This window comes from Argiope bruennichi, chromosome X1, assembly GCF_947563725.1.
Source record: "Argiope bruennichi chromosome X1, qqArgBrue1.1, whole genome shotgun sequence".
Classification (NCBI taxonomy): domain Eukaryota; kingdom Metazoa; phylum Arthropoda; class Arachnida; order Araneae; family Araneidae; genus Argiope; species Argiope bruennichi.
In genome coordinates, this window is record NC_079162.1 from 135,048,682 (window position 1) to 135,069,260 (window position 20,579).

Consider the following 20,579-nt stretch of genomic DNA (forward strand, 5'->3'; position numbering starts at 1 on the left):
AAAAGAGGAAAATATACAAAATTACGTGACATTTCATAAAAGTCATTAATGACATTGGACTAAAAGGAATACAGGAGAAGACATGTGAGGACCGCAAACGTCAAATTTGAAAATCAACCGATTTCGAACTAAAGCTAAATTTTGCTTGACTTTCAGTTCAAGAGCATGACAAGTGATCGACGTCTCTCCCCCCCCCCTCCTTTAATACATAAAATTTGTCTTGCTAAATTCTAGGCAATAAAATGTTATATAGATGTAAACTTTCTTTTAATATACTTTTATTTCGAGTAATATTAAATTATTGCTTCCTTTCATTGCTTTTTTCACTCATTAAAACTGTGGAGTATTATTATTCCATTATAACTAATACATGAATGCTTATGTATTAGTTATATTGTATATTGTATTGTTATGTATTAGTTATATTGTATATTGTATTGTTATGTATTAGTTATATTGTATATTGTATTGTTATGTATTAGTTATATTGTATTATGTATTAGTTGTATTATATATATTTACTGGGAAAACGCAGGGAATTTTTCTTCTTCTAGATGTGAGTGGCAACCCTGTTAGTGTAGCAGGGTGCAAAGCATCATGAAATCATATTTTAGTATTTTTAAGTATTTTGAAAATAATCCTTAAAAAGTGCTTGATTTTCTAAAGAGGTGCAAAAATTCCCCCCCCCCCCTAGTCATTCTATCCAATAAATCGAATACATAGTCTTAAAAGATTTATTTATCGGATGTATCAAAGAAGAAAAGTCAACAATAGGCTGGAATTCAGAGAAGGAATCCAGTGGTGTCAACACATAAAAAGGTAACGCTTTATGGCCTCCTTTTTCTGTTCCCTGTTTCTTCAACAGTGTGCACTGCCGTTTATTGAAATACTGGAATGGTTATCCCAGTATGAAATGTGCAATGTGTCATGCTTGTTCGATTTTTAGTGTTTTAGATGGTGAAGAATTTATTTTACTTATTCCTGATAAGGGTATGTTTAACCTTTATACGTTGTTAAATAAGAATACACAGATTGGTTCGATCAACAGAAAAGAAAAATACATTTGAATGAATTTGAGGTTTCAAAGAGATTTGTAGAAAATGGGAAAGACTATTCTGAAAGCAGTTACAATTAATGCGCTACACATTTTACCACCATTCTCGCTAATATTCCTTTTGGAGCAATCCCTTAAACGATCTATTAAAGGGATTTTACATCATTACATTAAATTGTAATTCATTGTGGTGGGAAATTACGTTAGCCGGTTGCTTAAAATCCAGTATGGCGAAATTTTTGCTTGAAGCCATAAGTTTTCAATGATTGTGATTTCTTTCACTGTGTCTTTTTTAAATGTTCAAAATTATTATTTGTTGGAGCAATATCGGCATATTTTAATTTCTATAAAAAAAGAAATTCTGCTAGATCTGGAGCTTTAAATTTGTAAGGTTATGAAAGAAGTTTTTTTTAGACTTTAATTCTTCTGGGCTCAGATTCTATCATGTTTTAACAGTTTTTGCTTTTTGTTTTGTTGTAATTCTTATAGAATTTTTCCTCATTGAAATTTCTCTGTAAACATAAAGCCCTAATTGATAGAGTAGCATAAATCATCGAAGTTAGTACATGACATTTGGAAGTTGGTTCTTGGGTATTAAAAGCCCAACGAGAGCAGATTTTTCAAAATTTTAATTAGAAGCTTAATTAAAAAATGAAAACAAAATTTTAAACTGTTTACGGAATAACATCAAAGCATATTGTCACTCAAAAAGTTTTACTCCATTTTAAAGGTTAAAAAAATGACTTTTCAATGACGCCAGTTTTCTTTGAATGAAATCATTTTTTTTCTTTTAATTTTAATATTTTTTGAAAAACTAGTTTTGAACCTAATTTGTAACTATGATTTTTATTTTAATGAAATTTAAAACAATATCGAATATTTTCATCGAATCGTTGAGTCATGTTAAACTTAACGTTCTTAACTTTATAAGATTGCAAATAAAATGCTGTAGGTTGCTAAATATGATGAAGTAGCGTAGGAGAAAATGTACACTTTTTACCCCAGCGATGTCGAATCTTATTTTCTGCTGCATATATAAAAATCAAATATAATATTATTAGTAATGCTTTGTTTCTACAACATTTTTTTTTTTTTTTTTACAATTGAAGACGTTGTGCTTCTGCAATGTTTCAGAAATAAATATTAAAATTAAAAAAATATCCATTTATTTTAAAAACATTTTTAATAAAAACAATGTATTATTATAAAGTAGAAAACATCCTATGTTTAGAAAATAAGCAGGTTTATGTATGTATGAAATTAAAATGGTGCTTTTTTTGGTTAAGGTGTCCAAAAAGTACTTAATTTTTGCAGCAATTTCTCACTACCTTTTCAATGTAAGATTAAGAATTTACTTAAATATTTTGTACTATATTCGTGATCGAAATTGAAATCGTTTCTCTAAGTTGCTAAGAATATTTTTTTCTTCAATGACGGATATTATTGTGTTATTGATTAATTGTGTTATTTGATGACATGTTTTCTTATTTCTGTAATCTTTTAACTGTAAATAATCTAGTAGAATTAGAATATTTCATTGTGAGAATGAATTATGAAAAATATTACATATTTTTCTAATAAAATTTATTATTTATTTAAATTTTATTCATTGATTTAAAAAGTCTATTTCGGCTTTTACACATTTTCCTGTGGTGACATCAAGTGCACTAACCTTGATTTCTGTATCACCAAACATCATTTGTGTTTGTATTTCCCTTCCCTGTATAAATCGACTGTCTGAAAGATCTAATATTAAAGTTGCACATCGTTTTACTCCCGGGTCTGTAATAAAATATACATTATCCTTTTCACTGCAGTAAATATGTATAACGCTGCATGATTGACCATCTTTAGCTGGTGTGTAACATCTTACTACAACATCTCCTATATCTACTGATTGTTCATTAACTACGAATTTATCAAATACATCAGCACACCATTGTATTCCATCTTTTATCACAAGCTTTTCTCGTGGATGAACACCATGAATGAATCGATTTAGTACACCCACACCGTAAGTCATTCTTAATCTCCTAATATTTATAGTTGTGGGATCTAAACCAAAGAGTACTGCTCCTTTAAGTATTGCTAAACTAACTCCTTGGGGTATAATAACTTTTAATCTTGAAGAAAATGCATCTTTGATTTCTTTTTGAAGAATTAATGATTCTGCGAATCCACCAACAAGGAAAATATCGTCTATTCCAATATCTTTTTGGTTAATAATACTTTCTATATGCTGTATAATTTTTTCAATTGTTCTTCGAAATAAATCTTCCATTGCAGGTGGTTCCAGGCGAAGCATTCCTTGAGAAGACCACTTTACATTCTTGTGACTAGATTTCTTTATTGCTGATTCTACCTGTTAATACAAAAATATACTTTACATTTTTGGAAATATGGAATCTGTTGATTTAAATAAGTTTCAATTGAATAAATTTCTAGGTAAATTAGTCAAATAAATTAAACTTCTCAATAAATAATAATTTTTTCTATATCGAGATATCTTAATGTTAAAAATGGTAGTGCTTTTAAAAAATGGTATATTAATCTTTAATCATAATTATACTTACAGACGATCCTGTGCATTTCTCATAGAATTCTATGAAAGAATAAGGCAAGGAAATGTTTAAAGGATTTGTCTTGTAGGGGTTTGCATTTCTTTTTCTTGCTTCAAATGCAATCATTAAATCAACATATCCAGTAGGTCGCTTAAATTTGAATTGTTGAATGAAATCTTCACCAAATATGTCACAGAGCAACTTTTCGAATTCCATATCAACACCTATTGCGCCATATGGACCGCCAGAAGCTTTTTGAAGTTCTTTTAACGTTCCTTGTTTATCCAAAAGCTCATGAACGGTAATATCTACTGTACCGCCTCCACAGTCTACAACCATATAGCGAGTACCTAAAAGATATTTCATTTATTATATTATTACAAAAAGCTGTTTAAAAGTTTTATGATAAAATGCTAAATAAAAACTAATTTAAAGAAAAATCATGTTTTGTTCACCAAAGGCACATTTTAATACTCTTTTAAAACTGGATTTTTTTATTTTAATGTTAAAAATTTCTTAAAATCAACTATAAAAAACAATATATGACTTTCTTAAAATTTTCTTGGCTTATTGAATCTCTTTGTAGGATAAACTACGCCGAATATCAAGGCTCAGAATATAAGTGTAATTTTGTTCAGAAAGTAAATTAAAAAAAAAACCACTTACAAGGAATAAAACTAGAAATAGTAGTAGCTAAAAAAGTGTAAGCGAATAAAATCAATTATCATGTAAAACAACCGCTTCTTTTGAAAATACAGATATATTGATACGTGGTATTTGCCCAATTAAATACGGTAAATCCTTAATATCGGAACTAAAATGTTTTAAATCAGCGAAGTCAGGCCTGTACAATTTATTAAAATATGTATTGTTAAAATGTCCCAGAGGGCCGCAGTGGCCTGGTGGTAAGGTCTCGGCTTGTGAGCCGTAGGGTTTCAGGTTCGTGACCCTATTCCACCGAATACCCGTCGTGTAAGGGGGGTCTGTTGCATGTTAAATCCGTCAGACCAAACGTCTTCCCGCTGGTGTGATGCGGTGTGGAGAGGGGGGTGCCAGCTCAGGTGTCGTCTTCGTCATCTGACCGCGGTTCAAAATTACGAGGTCTGTCCCAAAATAGCCCTAGTGTTGCTTCACAACGGGACGTTAATATAACTAAACTAAACTTAAAATGTCCCATGAGGACTGCAAGTTGGTGGAGGTTCTGACAAGAATAAATGTTTTGCGGGTAAGCCTTGAATGACCAATCCTTAACGTGGTGAAGATGACATCGTATCTACGGTTTAGAGAAGAAATCTGTAGTGTTATTTTCACAATTTATTTTTTATATTTAAATTCCTTTAGTTTTGCCTATTTTGAAAAACTCATTTTCGAATGTATGTTCGCACATCAGAGCAAGAAAGAGGTTGTTAAAAGAGACTGAACTGGTAAAAGCAGGCCTGAAAAATTGTCTTACTTTCTTGTAATACTTTCACTTTTTGAAAGTGGCAGCATGTAAAAATCAGAGTCAAAATAAAGGAATAGAAAGAAGTTGCTCTCAATTTAGATGTCTGATCATTTCACTTTTTAAAAGCTTTATTAGGAGAAAGGGAAACAATTTGTTTCTGCAAATCTCAACTGAGGTTGCATTTGAAATTCATTTACTGATTTACAGAAGCATTGGCTAGCTGATTTCTCTGGATAACAACATGGACATGAATCCAAGAAATAAAATATCAAAGCCATTCTGGAGTAAAGAATGATGTAAAGAGTTTTAAGTATGAATAGATCTGGGTTTGAGATAGTGATAGCTTGTAGAGAACCCCAGCAGTCAAAGTAAATAATAATCTTTTTGAAACACTTATTTCTCACATACTGAAGGGCAAGGTAAATGGCAGTAACTTTAGACGTGAATATAGAAAAAAAAAAAAAAATGTATGAAATTCGTGTGCAGAAATTGGCATGTACTCGCAGAACGTTTGTCGTTGAGAATTTAAAACCAGGTATGCAGAGTCTGCTTTTGTGAAGTTTTGGAATGAATGTAACAAAGTGATTTTATATTAACACCACGGAGAAGTATGAAGGAAATTTTCAGATACATCAATGTTATAAAAGCTATCTGGCAGCATTCAGCTTATGCATATTTCCAATGAGTTACGGATACAGGAAGGACGAACATTGAATAAACGAGTATGATTGCAAAAATTGTTGCAATTGTAAATTGTTTTCCGTAGGGGATGAAAATGATTGCTTAAAATTCGGGAGAAATAGCCAATGGAGAGCATATTCCGTCAGCATAATAGCAAAGGTTCGTGATTCCAGGCATATGAATTGCTGTCTGGAGAAGTTCTGAAATTACCACAACGCAACTGAAGGGTTTGGTGGTCACGTAATTCAGACATGAAAGGTAGGAAGACCTTGTAGAACTGCTAACAACTGACCTGTAATCTAATTTGGTTCTGATGACTCTACAATATACACGTAAAAGACAGGTATAATCAGCTCCCCAAGCAGTAATGTATAAGACTCGTAGAATATTAAGCAATCGCAAAGACTTTGTTCCGTAGATGAGAAATATGAGGAATGAAAGTCAGACGTTTGTCAAATACGACACCAAGAAGTTTGTATTGATCCTTAACATTTAGTGGTACACCACTGAGAGAAAGTTTTGGTTCTAGATGAAAAAGCCTTCTACAAAAATGTACACAGAAGGTTTTCTGAGTTGAAAGCGAAAATCAGTTATGATTAGACCAAGATACCATGTTGTTAATTGCTGTTTGCATTTGTCTTTCAATAAAACGCATGTCTCTTGTTGAGCAGGAAGTCTATATATCATCAACATAAATATTTGAATTCACAGTTGGGGGTATGACCTATATGATTTGATTTATAAATATTAACTGTTAGTTTTGCTGTTTACTATTAGTTACAGTTGCATAGATCCACTGAACTGGAAAGGCATGTTCTCTCCAGATTCTGTTGAACAAATGTAAGATGTTTTTAAGAGAATCATGGGAAAGATATATCTGCATTGAATAGGTGATACTATCTGGACCAAATTATGTTTGTCTTGCATTAATTAAGGCACGTTATAGTTTCAGAAAAGTAAAGTCTGAATTATATACGAAAGGTGCGTATTGTGTGAAATCGTATTCGAATGTTCTCCAAGCTTTTTTTTATTACGATAAAAGACTTTTCGTAGTTTCTGGAAGAGTAAGTAGATGCAAACATTTCTGAAAGGGTGTTAGCTATTTCCTGTACATCATAAATTCTCTGCCATTTTTTGAGATATGAAAAGGGGGAATCCGAGTATATTCTACGAGCTGTTTTAACACTGTACCACATTTCTTTATCCATGACACAGGAATTAATTCCAGTGACAAAATTTATCTAGTTACCTCTCTGATTGCATGATAAGATTCGATGTTTTAGGACACTTACTAAATTTACTCCACTCCCATTTTTCTTTCTGCTGGGCTTCCATACAGTACAAATTCCCCCATGGGTTTCGAGGTATTGGATAATTATTTCCAGATTATGTTTGCTGCATATATTTGCAAAGGCAATTGGAGTGTGAGTTATCTAATCAACCATGTCATTTATGCTCTCATTGTTTACCATGCCTCTTGTAATGATAGCTCTAGTCGAGAAATCCTCCTAGTCAGCTTTGGAGAAAACGTATCGAGATGGATGTTGCAACAAAGAGCCATTAGGTCGAATTGACTCAATGAAAATGGAAAAATTACCGCTGTCAAGTGGATATTTCTCTACTCTAAAATTGAAATTAGTAGCTAAAGATGGAGCACAAAGAGCAAGGTTTACAGAATGAAATGTTCTGTTCCATAGAGGAAAGTACATATGTTCACTATCAAGTCTCTAACCTCCACGTAGCTGTTCCGGCCTCACGGCTGATAGGAGATAAAGAGAAGAGAGGGAAACAGTTGCGCTCGGGAGTGTTTGTGGCTGACACCGGTAAGAGTGTGTGTTAGTAGGATTTGAACGAGAACTCCGAGAAATGAGTTTAGATTTAAATCGAAATTTAATTGTATATATGTAAATAGTCATGGGTCATTTAATCCTTAAAGTACACTGAATGAAAAAAAAATCCCAACACCAAGAAAAAAATTATTATAGAGTGATGAAATTTGGACAATGTATTTGTCTAGTTAACATGTTTAATTGATTAAATTTTCAAGATCACAGGTTAATTTAATCTCAAGAAAATGCATTTCAAATGTGAAATGTTTTCACATTAATAACTGGTGTATATTCCAGAATTTTGAATGCAAGCCTGCAAAAGTGCATGCATTGCATACAGGTGCAGTATGTCACTTTGTGAAATTCCATGCTTTTTGTACTTGCTCTGCCAATACTGAGATGGTCAGTGCTGGCTGTGAATAATTCTGAAGTTGTCGTCCAACGATATCCCATACGCGCTGAATTGGAGACATATATGGTGATTTTGCAGGACAAGATAACATGTGGACACCCTGTAGAGCACGTTGCATTACAACAGCGGTATGAGTGCAAGTGCTATCCTGTTGAAAAACTCCCCCTTGAATGCTGCTCATGAATGGTAGCTCAACAGGTTGAATTACCAGACTGATGTACAAATTTGCAGTCAGTGTGTTTGGAATAACCACGAGAGTGCTCCTGCTGCCATAGGAAATTGCTCCCCAGACCATGACTCCAGGTGTAGGTCCAGTGTGTCTAGGCTGCAGACAGTTTTATTGCAGGTGTTTCCCTGGCCTCCTCCTGACCAACACACGGCCATCACAGGCACCAAGGTCCGCTTTCATCAGAAAACATTATAAATCTCCACTCCGTCCTCCAATGAGCTCTGGCTTGACACCACTGGCATCGCAAACGGCAATGGCTTGGAGTAAGTGGAATGCACGCTACAGGGCGCTTGGCTCGGAGCTGTCCTTGAAATAACCGATTTCTAACAGTTCTTTGTGCCACTGTGGTACCAACTGCGGCAGACGCAGTACGATGCGCCACAGCTGTACGCTGAATATGGCGGTCTTCCCTCTCAGTAGTACCACGTGCCGTCCGGAGTCTGGTATTTTTGAGGCAGTACCATCCCTTGACCACTGCTCCAAACAATCATTCACAATGGATACATTCCGGCCAAGTCTTTCTGCAGTATCGCGGGAATCCACCTTCTTGTAGCCCAATTACACGACCTCGTTCAAACTCGAGAGCTGTTGATAATGGATTCTTCGTCTTCTTAAAGGCATTCTTGGCTAACGTCAACTCAATACGTCAGATTTCAAAGATAAATAACACTCACGAACTTTACAGCAAGCACTTAAAGCACACCTGATATGTAAATTCTGAGTGGCGCTTCTAACGCCACACTTATGTGGGAAAAGCGAAATTTGAACGACTTCATCTTTTAGATGTATTACACGCCTACCAAATTTTGTTTATCCAGCACAAGTCCTTTTTGGTGTTGGGATTTTTTTTTCCGCCAGTGTATAATAAACTTGTATTGCCAAGAAAAGTGTCATCACTTGAGTCTAGACACACGATACTCACCAATATTCAATATTGATAAATTTTTCAATCTGCATCTCTCCATTAACAACTCATTCCACCAAAGTGATCTATAGCCACTGAAGTCACACAGAATAATGAAGGGAGGTAATAATTCCTCAATAAGTTTATCAAGCTACCTCCGAGAAATGGGAACAATTGGAGGCAGATACAGACTATTCACAATAATTGAAGAATGTATGGAGATTCTCACAACCACATCTTGCATGTTGGTATGCAAAGGAATAACGGAGGATCGACTACCACGTGAAACGAATATAATATCTCCAGAGGCTCTGTGAGAGATAAGAGCCTTACGTACTGTACTATATCTTTTGATCTTAGCTGTGTCCGTTGGTTTCAAAAAGATTTCTTGAAGTACGATGCAAAATTGATGGCTTTTATGAATAAAATTTTTGACGTGCTGAAGCTTATGACAGAAACTACGACAACTGGAAGAAAAAAAAAGCGCCATTACGTTTAGGATTTAATTGAAAGCTTTTCTTTCAAGCTTATATTTACAGTCCCAGTATTCGAAATCGACGAAGTGTCTTCATTCACATCACATGTAGAGAATATCAAATCCCCAATTTCTCTGGTCCATATTTCGTCAATAATCAAAATATCCTCAGCAATAGTGTCAGTGTCTTTCTTTTATTATTTAAGAAAATCATTTTTAACTAAAGGGCGACCTGAGAGTGTCACAGATGCTTGTTTACCAGTAAGCGTTAAAAAAAAAGTTTTTTTTTTGTTCTTTTTTGGAGATTAGATTTTGTCTATTTTCAATTTTTGGACGATTTGTGAGTTTGTTTGGGAACTGTATTTGGCATTGAAGGAATAGAAGTCATAACTGATAATTTTTGTGATTCGGAAGGTTCGGTAGACTTGTTTGTCTGGAGCGAAAACTTCCTTCAGAATTTTAAGGAGGTTTAAAAGCTATTTTTAGAGATATTCTAGGGCAGGGATGACGAACCCTTTGCACTCGTGCCATTGAAGGCACGCGACACAATATTTTGAGTACGCCGCCAATCAAAACGGTTTGCATTTTAGTTCAAAATAACAAAGTTCACTATGAAGTATTATGAACAAACGCGAGTGTTCCAATTCCATTTAAAAAAAGGCATAGATATTTGTACGGCTGTTAAAAATTCGCTTCCTGAGAAAGAAATTGATTTGAAAAGAATTATTTCAGTAATTGATAGTGCTCCAAATATGGTGGGAAAAAATGGTTTCATTAGTTTATTTCAAACAGACGTAAGACATTCGATTCTTGAACTCCACTGCATTATTCACCAACAAGCCTTGTGTTCGAAGAGTGGTTTAGCATCTCTTGATAATATAATGGCGTTAGTCACAAAAATAGTCAATCGTCGCAGTCTTTAAATAAGCGACAGTTTTTGGCATTGTTGGATGAAGTCAACTAGATGTGTAATGGCTTACTAATATATAATAATATTCGCTGGTTGAGCCCCGGAAACATACTTCAAGGATTTGTTGACTGCTTGGAAAAAATCAGACTGTTTTTGCAAAATGAGGGGGAAATTGAACAATATCCACAGTTGGATGTTATGTGGCTCTCAAAAGTGATGTTTTTTACAGACATATGCCAACATTTCAATGAATTGTACGTAAAGTTTCAAAGTACAAATAAAACAATTATCGTAATGATGGATATCATTCACGCTTTTGACGCTGGATTGCATGTTTTAGAAACAATATAATTAAAAGAAAACTACAAGTATTTCCTAAATTTGAAAAAAATATATCAAAGATTTAGATGTACTTAAGAAATCAGGGGAAGAAAAAGTTATTGAAGAATTTATATCCGTAATTGATTCGTCAGTCAAGGAATTTTCAGCCAAATTTTCTCAGTTCAAAGATTTATCGGAAACGCTCAAGTTTATTATGTACCCTGCCTGATGTGACTTCATTTGATAAACTGAACTTGTCCCAATTCGATTAGTTGGAAATTGAAGAATTTGAAATGCAACAGATTGATTTCCAGTCTAGTTCAGTATGGATTCAAAAATTTATTAAAAGAAGGAAAAAGTTGGAATTGATTGAAACAGAAAGATTAATAAGCAATATAAGTAAAAATGCCAATAATGAAATTTTGGAAACCTGGAATTCGGTTCCAGGCATATTTAACGGTTTGGAGAAGCTGGCTCATGCTATTTTTGCAATATTTTCATCTATCTATGCCTACGAGTCATAATTTTAAAATATTAATGACATTAAAGACTCACTTAGAAACCGTTTGGCAGATGACTCAAATTCAGCATGCATTCTGCGAAAAGTAACATCTTGCAATCCTAATATAAGTTATCATCTAATCTGCAACAAAAGAAGTCACACTAATGGTACTTTAATTTGAATTACACGTATACTAAAACCTTTACTATTATACAGTGCAGAATGTATTTTTTCGTGGTAAATAAAGAGTTTTTAGTATTTAGTTTTATTATTTTCCCAATAATCACAAGTCTAAATTATTTGGTGGCACGTCTATAGCTCATTAAACATTTCTTTAGAAAAAATGGCACGTTGATCCATAAACGTTCACCACCCCTGTTCTAGGGTAAAAAATTTTAGTAAGTACTGAGAGATTTTTTGAATTGCCCGTGTCTGCGGGAAGTTTTTATGGGTTGAAGCACTGCAGTGTATGTGACCAGCTTGGACAAATTTAGGTGCTTCTGGGGTTAAAAAAGTCAAAATGACATGATGGGTAGGTATTATGCGGTCATCACACATAATATTTATCCTACTTGTAGTACACACTTTTTGACTGGTAAGTTCTGCAACAATTTCGGATTCAAATATGGATTTCAGTATTTGATCCAAAATAACATCATGTTAAAAATTAAGAGATTGGTGACATGAGATTGTTATTGGTAGGTTGGTTTCCCAGTGGAGTTAATTTGCTAAGACTTGCAACTTGGGAAGGATTTGCTGTTTCAATTAGCAAATCGATAGAACGCAGTCTTTTTATATTCTTTTCTTCGCGAATTGACCACTTTTGCTCGCTTTGTAGCAACTTAACCATTTAGGTAACCAAGCTACCAGCTGCATTGATACTTCGGAGACAAATAGTACACCACCCATCTAACGGGTCGCGAAGCAAATGGGATTGCTTATTTCTGTTTTTCTTATTTGAAAAGTTTTTTTTTCAAAAGTATATGGAACATTTTACAAAATTTTGCAGGAAGTATTTACTAAAACCTGATCACTTCCTAAATATGTTTTTTATTTTCTTTGCTTTTTAACCAACTATTGTGTTTAAAGGTCATGGTCTAGGATACCAAAGGAAGTAAATGGTATAATTTTTGTTCAGGCTATTTTAGCAGAAAGCTTTCTAGATGTGTTTAGTTTTGATAGAAAACATTGGATATGTCAAGTTATGAAAAAAAAAAAAAAAATAGAATGAAAAAATTATTTTCAAAATTCAAGTGACAATAAAAATTTAGAAAAATATATTTTAAGCGTAAATGCGATAATCCAACCAGCTCGTCATTTTGGAAGTTGGATTCTTTAAAATCTTTAATGAGTATGTCACCTTTTGAAGAACCGTTTATTACATTCTAGAACCTTTTCAGTTCCGGAAGTATTGGCCGATTTTCGTTGGAATAGGTCAGGGCTTTCAAACTTTTATTGATAAACATGCAATTTTTCTAAAGAAATGTTTAAAGAGGTATAGATGTGCCGTCAAATTATTTTGACTTGTGATTATTAGGAAAATAATAAAACTAAATACTAAAAACTCTTTATTTACCACGAAAAAATACATTTTGTACAAATACAAATACACATAATAGTAAAGGTTTTAGTACACGTGTAATTCAAATTAAGGTAACATTAGTGTGTCTTCTTTTGTTGATGATTAGATGATAACTTATAACTTGTATTAGGATTGCAAGATGTTACTTTTCGCAGAATACATGTTGAATTTGAGTCATCTGCCAAACGGATTCTAAGCGAGTCTTTAATGTTATTAATCTCTGCAAATTATGATTCGTAGGCATAGATAGATGAAAATATGGCAAAAATAGCATGAGCCAGCTTCTCCAAACCGTTAAATATGCCTGGAACCGAATTCCATGTTTCCAAAATTTCGTTATTGGCATTTTTACTTATATTGCTTGTTAATCTTTCTGTTTCAATCAATTCCAACCTTTTCCTTGTTTCAATAAATTTTTGAATCCATACTGAACTAGACTGAAAATTAATCTGTTGCATTTCAAATTCTTCAATTTCCAACTAATCGAATTGGGACAAGTTCAGTTTATAAAATGAAGTCACATCAGGCCGGGTACATATTAAACTTGAGCGTTTCCGATAAATCTTTGAACTGAGAAAATCTGGCTGAAAATTTCTTGATTGACGAATCAATTACGGAAATAAATTCTTAAATAACTTTTTCTTCCTCTGGTTTCTTAAGTACATCTAAATCTTTGATATATTTTTTTCAAATTTAGGAAATACTTGTAGTTTTTTTAAAATTATATTGTTCCTAAAACATGCAATCCAGCGTCAAAATCGCGAATGAGACCCATCATTACGATAATTGTACCTTGAAGCTTTACGTACAATTCATTGAAATGTTGGCATATGTCTGTAAAAAACATGACTTTTGAGAGCCACATAACATCCAACAACTGTGGATATTGTTCAATTTCCCCCTCCTTTTGCAAAAAAAATTTGATTTCTTTCAAGCAGGCAACAAATCCTTGAAGTATGTTCCCGCGGCTCAACCAGCGAACATTATTATACTTTAGTAAGCCATTACATATCTAGTTGATTTCATCCAACAATACCTCAAACTGTCGCTTATTTAAAGCTTGCGTTGATATGAGGTTGACTATTTTTGTGACTAACGCCATTATATTATCAAGACATGTTAAGCCACTCTTCGAACACAAGGCTTGTTGGTGAATAATGCAGTGGAGTTCAAGAATCGAATGTCCTACGTCTGTTTGAAATAAACTAATGAAACCATTTTTTCCCACCATATTTGGAGCACTATCAATTACTGAAACAATTCTTTTCAAATCAATTTCTTTCTCAGGAAGCGAATTTTTAACAGCCGTACAAATATCTGTGCCCTTTTTTTAAATGGAATGGGAACACTCGCGTTTGTTCATTATACTTCATAGTGAACTTTGTTATTTTGAACTAAAATGCAAACTGTTTTGTTCGGCTTGCCAATGGTTCGCCATATCTAGAATAGGTTGTAAAGAAATACCTCTAATCATCAGCCTTTTCCTTGGTTATCGTAATCATCAGAGGAAGTGTAGAGAAAGATGTTGGAGCGTCTTCTTCTTTTCGATTTTTTTTTTTTTTTTTGAAAATTTCTCAACTGATGACCAGAATTCAACCTGTAGCTAGAGCAAAATCTGATTTTGATACATATTTCAACCTTTTGACGACAATACCTTTCTATAAAAAAAATTTAGCACACGAACATATACCGGTAACTTTGTTATTTACATTTGAAAGCTCTATTAAATAGTATATTTGCCAATCTTCCAGCCGACGAACAATTCTGATGTTTTCATAAACATTGCTCTACTCTTCACTGCTTATAACGGTATAACTTCTCCATGATATGCCCATGCCAAATGATAAAAAATTCTTGTAACTGGAGCCTTTTGAAAATATTTCTAGAGCATCAATCACTGAGAGTCAATCATAGTACTGTGCCCTGTCGTCTTGCGTCAAAATATCCCTAATAAGTGTAATGCCGCGATTTATTTTCCCTTGTATTGAATAAAAAGCCACATTTATTTGATTTAATATTTTTATCACAGATAATGAGACATCTTTGAAATTATAATTGTAAGATGGTCGAAGTTGGGTTTATCTCACTTACTTTGAGAATTTTCGTTTGCTCTTTCTGGTTAAAAGGTATTTCCAATTTCTTGAGCCACGATTAAGTCTTTAACATGTTATTTCATTTTCAAAAGACGGCAATACAAACACCAGTTCTAACACTGGAGAAATAACTCTACAATTTATTATAATCAAGAAGGAGTATTGGTTGATTGACTGAGATTCGGGTTAGCTGAAATTTACTGTGAAGACTATTATATTCGAAATAATAAAGAAATCTATCTAATAGAAAAGTATGTATAATGAAATTTTGAAAAAGGTTACATAGGTTTTTGATTATTTTATAAAATTTTGGATGAGGAATAACTTTTATCCCGAGTACGTCGGACATGGGTATGATGCAAACCATAAGTAGCGACACCTTTTATTGCTTAACTGTCTCTGAAACCATACTAAAGGGTTAGAAACGATATCTTGCAGCGGAAGGACAAACTAGAGCGAGATATTTAGTTTTGAGATTTTTGAAGCTGCTTAAATTTGTTATATTTAGAATAAATAAGTAAATAAAGAAGTTACTGATACAGCCAGATGAAAAAACTTATTGCTGTTTCAGTCATAAAAGTTATGCTTTTACTTTTTAAAGCACTTTTTATAATCGGGTTGTCCTTAAAAATCGACTTTTGAAATTTTAATGGGAAGCTCTTCTATTTTGTTCTGACCTAAAAAATGTTTTCATAAAAGATTTTATATATATATATATATATATATGCTTCCGGAATCGCTATCAAGCTTTAAAAGTTTTGAAAACAGAATAAATTTTCAAAAATTGATTTATCTTCATATAGTTATAATTTGTGATATTCATATAGTTTTACAGATAGCTCTAATGGATGATGAACGTGTCAGATCAATGACCCCCGGCATTGGCGACTATTAGGTGACTGGGTGTCGAAATAAAAGATACCAGAATCTACAGGAATTTTGGCGAAATATCCATTAAGACGCTAGTTATGACAATCTTTCTAGAATCTTCTTTGCCCTGTCACGAAAACTATGATGAGCCGGGAGGCAGAGCTGAAGTGAGTTGAATATTGAAGCAACATTGAAACATGAGCTGAGTAGCCAATCATTAGAGTTGAGTTCAAACTAATAGTTGAGCGAGTTCTCTCTGAGGGTTTCGTGTTATTTATTACTGATTTGCCGCTTGCGTTCTTCTGTTTACTGCCTATGCTGTTCTTGCATACTCTTCGGCTGCGTTTTGCTGTCTGTGTCTTCATGTTGAATAAAGCATCCTTGTTTTATAATGACCCTGTTGGACTGTTTCGTTATACGACAACTGCATTGGACTCCGTAGATTTTCGGATGAACATTTCCGTAGCAATATCAAGTTTCTTAATATATAAATAATAATAAATAAAAAATGTTTGAATATTGTAAAATTAATTTTCCCTTCTTATTTCTCTTCTCTATCCACTAGAGCTAATTAGTAATGTATACATATATAATAGATTTTTATATTAGGAAGAGTTAGATTAGTTTCAGCTTGATGAGATTTTCTATCGGGATGAAAATATCTTTATGCTTTGCATTAATAAAATATTAACTATATAATTGTCAAAAGACATTTACTTAATTTTTTCTTATTCTTCCGTATTAGTAAGCAAATTTTTAAGAAATAGCATGATAAAAGCGACAGCTCTCACATTAGATCAGCTGTTGTTGCGCATGTAATGTAAATGTCACTAGGGGAAAAATATATGAAATAATAGTACTGATCTAATAACATCGCATACGCAAATGAATGTATTTTTTAAATAAAAGTATATATAACATTTTAATGTGAAAAGTATTGATATACAAAATAAAAACGATTTAATATTGCAGAAATTATATTTATAGCTTCTGATTTTAATTAATACATTTTTGAAAATTCTATCTGTTCGTTATGAAAATTGTATGATGGCATTATAGATATGAGGGCGCCCCTTTTGTCACTTGCAACCAATATTTTCAGACCCAGTTCGCCAATGGATAAATAGCTCTTCATTTGTAATATTAAGACGTAGAGACAATGTTATTTAAGATCATTCCGTCCACTGCCAATCACTCTGATTCCTTACTGTGCGTATTCCTTCCCTCCCTTCCAAACACGATTTCAAAACACGAATCTCAGCTAGCTCCAATTTTCTTGGTGAAAATCTCGCCATAGTGGTACAGTGTAATTTCCTTCGTTTCGGAAGGAAGAAGACGAAAAATTATATTATACAACTATTTGTTTGTGCATGAAAAACAGAAAGCCATATGAGAAATGTCTAAAAAGTGAATCCTGAATCGGGGTCGTCATGTATACATAAATTTATTTAAAGATCCTTCAAAGGGGGAGTTAACTGAGGAGTGTCGATACTACTTATTTTCAATTGCTTATTACTCATTTAGTTAAAATTTAATTAATTTTCTTAGAAATCTGAAAACATTTCCAATAAGAATTACAATTTAAAACTAGGCAGAACAAAATAATAAGAAAAGAAATATAATTTTAAATTTAAACAATTAATTATATCTCACACACGCTACTATATTTATAGTACATTCATGCAAACAAGACAGTTTTTAAATAAAGTAACAATCTTTGTTTATTCTATTTTAATTTATCTGTGTTCTGTGCAAGTTAATTTTGAATATCCCATTATTTTTGTTTTTTCATGATTAATTATCTCTATGCTATAATTATGTGTAAACGTGCAATTCTTTTGGAGACGAGATTGAAAATATCTGCAAAAGAAGAAAAGTCGTTGCTGCTATTAATAAATAATAAAAGCTTTTATTTTGGAAGTCTGCTGTCACATGTGTTATTTCCAATATAATTGGAAATTCGGAAATTAATTTCAGATTTAATGATCAAATTTGTTAAGCTAAATTTATCGTCTAAATTCATTTAAATTAGGAGTGTAAGACTTTCTAACAACTGTGAATTGTCATCATTGCATTGGTATAGTGTGGAGTGATCTTAAGTTCTCAGATTAAAGTATGAATTTAATGATTTTTTAAAAATTATTTTGAATCTATTAGAATCAATTCATTTTACCATAAAACGATGAATACACGGCGCAATGGGCAAAATTCTTTTCGCAACAATAGTTAAATTTTATATTGATTGAAATAATATATTATTTTTATCTCATATATTTTAGGCTGTTTAATTTCTGTCGCATATAAGAATTTTAGAGAAGTTCTGTGATCTTTTATCACAATTTTATCTTTTATCTTTATTATTAAAATTTTGTCTAATTTATTTAATATTGTTTTATGTTTATGTTGGGATTATTCGTGTCATTCACATTATTCGAATAAGCTTAATGGAATTTAAATTGTTTTATTTAATAATATATTTAGTTAGTTTTGCTAAAATCGTTAACAGGTTAAATTTTATTTTTGCGTGGTAGTTAATAACTTCCAAGATACAAAAAAAGTTCCGAAGTTCTCTGGGCAGAAATAAAATACAAAAGTGGGTATCGACCACGCTGCCCCGAAATGACGTCAGAAGTTGGCATGTTTCTCCAGTGTCAGTAAGTGCAGAGTTGTTAGAAGTATTAGATGCCTCGAAAGCCCTTCTATAGGAATTATGATCCTGAAGTGAACATGCCAGAAGCCAAGGATGTTTTAGGGTCTTGGTTCGTTTATAAGTTCTAGTTGGCATGAAAGTAGCTCAGCCGATTCGCAATGGGAGATTTGAGACAAGCAATAATCTAAGCTTCCATCCTCTATCGAAGAAGACATGCTGTAAGAAGACACGAAATATAATCCATATCAAATATTCAAACTCTTGTACAAGGGTTTGGAGTATCGAAGAAAACCCTTCGAGTCAATTTCATAAGTTTTGAACTATTTCGAAGCTCAGTAAGGTAGGTGCTCCGCGCGTTGATCATGGGAGACAAATTTCTGTGACTTTTTATATACAATGCCCGCCTCACAAAAGCTTCCTGGACCAGATACTGATATGTAACGAGAAATGGGCATTGTAAAATAGCGGCTAAAGAAAACATAATCTGACATCACCGGGTTCTGTGGTATTTCTCACCAAGCGAAATATCAATTAATAAAAGGTACTGATCTGTATGTTGGTTTACCAACGCTCGTTCTTGTGTACTTTGAATTATGAGACATTGGCAAAACCATTATAGGGAGATGCACTTGTCCCATCTGCAAAAGGTTGCTGGTAAATGGCATCAGAGGCAGCCAGCATTAACCAACAGGAAAGGAGTGATCCTTCTTCAAGACAAGATCTGTTTTAGTGTGGCGAAAATGACCAATAAAGATCATTAAAGCACATGAATAAATTTTATTTTATACACCTTCCCAAACATTACTCGACTTGACTAAGAACTGTTAACTTCAATTAACAAAATTTCTCGTTAGTAACAGTTCTGCAACCGAGTTGATGTCAGCCAACCGATAGTCCAATTTAGTTCTAGGGACAAGAAGTTTTACAAACGTCTGCAAAATATTATTTTGTTAAATATAGTGCATTTGGACAAAATTTCTTGATATCAACAACAGCACGAACTTTCTCTGGATACTTGATATATGTCCCCTACTTGAGTTTTACTCAGATTTAGCTTACTTATATCTACGTACAGTTTTAAAGCAACACAAGAGTTATTTTGAGGTGGACCTCGTGATTTTGAACCCGCTCTTCAAGCTTTACCAACTCTCACATCAGCGGGAGGGCATTCACGTCTGACGGATTTATCATGCACCAAACCTAGTTACGCGACAGTTTTTTAGCAGAATCAGGTTTCGAACTTGGAGCCCACTAGTTCTGAAACCGAGATCTTGCTACCAGGTCAACGCGCTTCTTTTTTACTTATAGGGAGCGCTTTAACAATGATTAGTATTAATCTCCTGCTTAATACCTTTGACCTTAAAAAAAGGCAACCATTGATTATAACTATATTTGTGACGAAGAATTCTGTACTATTTAAAGACATAACATTAGAAAAGCTCAGATATGCGGCGAGGTCATTGGAAGACATTTTGAGCATATGAATTGCTTTCTTAGAATCGTGTTTCGAGAATTTAAAGTATATCGATCACTTTACTTAGCCTTAACTTTTATATCACTCTACTACTGATATATATATATATATAATGATTTGTACATTATGCTATTTACACTATCTCAAACAGCAAAAAGGAAAGTGATATAAGTTATCTCCCCCCCCTTTAACATTCCGTTTATTTTAAAAATACATGTAAGCATTTTTATAATGATCTAGTTGCAACAAAGGCAAAATTTTCTATTGACCGGTTTCGTCGATGGGTATCATTTAATAGGTAAAAAGTTAAAGCTTTTGGAACACCCTGTATATACACATGATATACCTGACTTTACATTTTCTGAAGAAAATAAAATCAAAATGGAAAGTTTATTTTTTCTTCGCCCTATCGTTCTTTTAAGTTCTATATAACTGTGTGGTATTATATGATATGCCTGTGACTAATTTTGATCACCAAGATGCGAACCAAAATACGTTTAGTTCGCTTTTTCACAAAATGAGTAATATCGTTTATTTGTTCTACTATGACTTGTCAGCATAAGTAACGAAATATATCAGGCGTAATTT

General features: G+C 33.1%; 1 protein-coding gene across 2 annotated transcripts in view; it reads right to left on the bottom strand.

The window, feature by feature from the left end:
• Positions 1 to 2,298: 2,298 nt before the first annotated feature.
• The window catches only part of LOC129959051 (heat shock 70 kDa protein 12A-like), a 96,370-nt gene continuing 78,089 nt past the window's right edge, over positions 2,299 to 20,579 (bottom strand). For both annotated transcript variants that reach the window (XM_056071843.1, XM_056071844.1), the window contains exons 8-9: positions 3,628 to 3,965; positions 2,299 to 3,416 (exon numbers count right to left, since the gene is read on the bottom strand). In XM_056071843.1, coding sequence (XP_055927818.1) covers positions 2,661 to 3,416; positions 3,628 to 3,965 — 1,094 coding nt within the window. In that variant the 3' untranslated portion in view covers positions 2,299 to 2,660. The remainder of the gene's footprint in view (positions 3,417 to 3,627; positions 3,966 to 20,579) is intronic.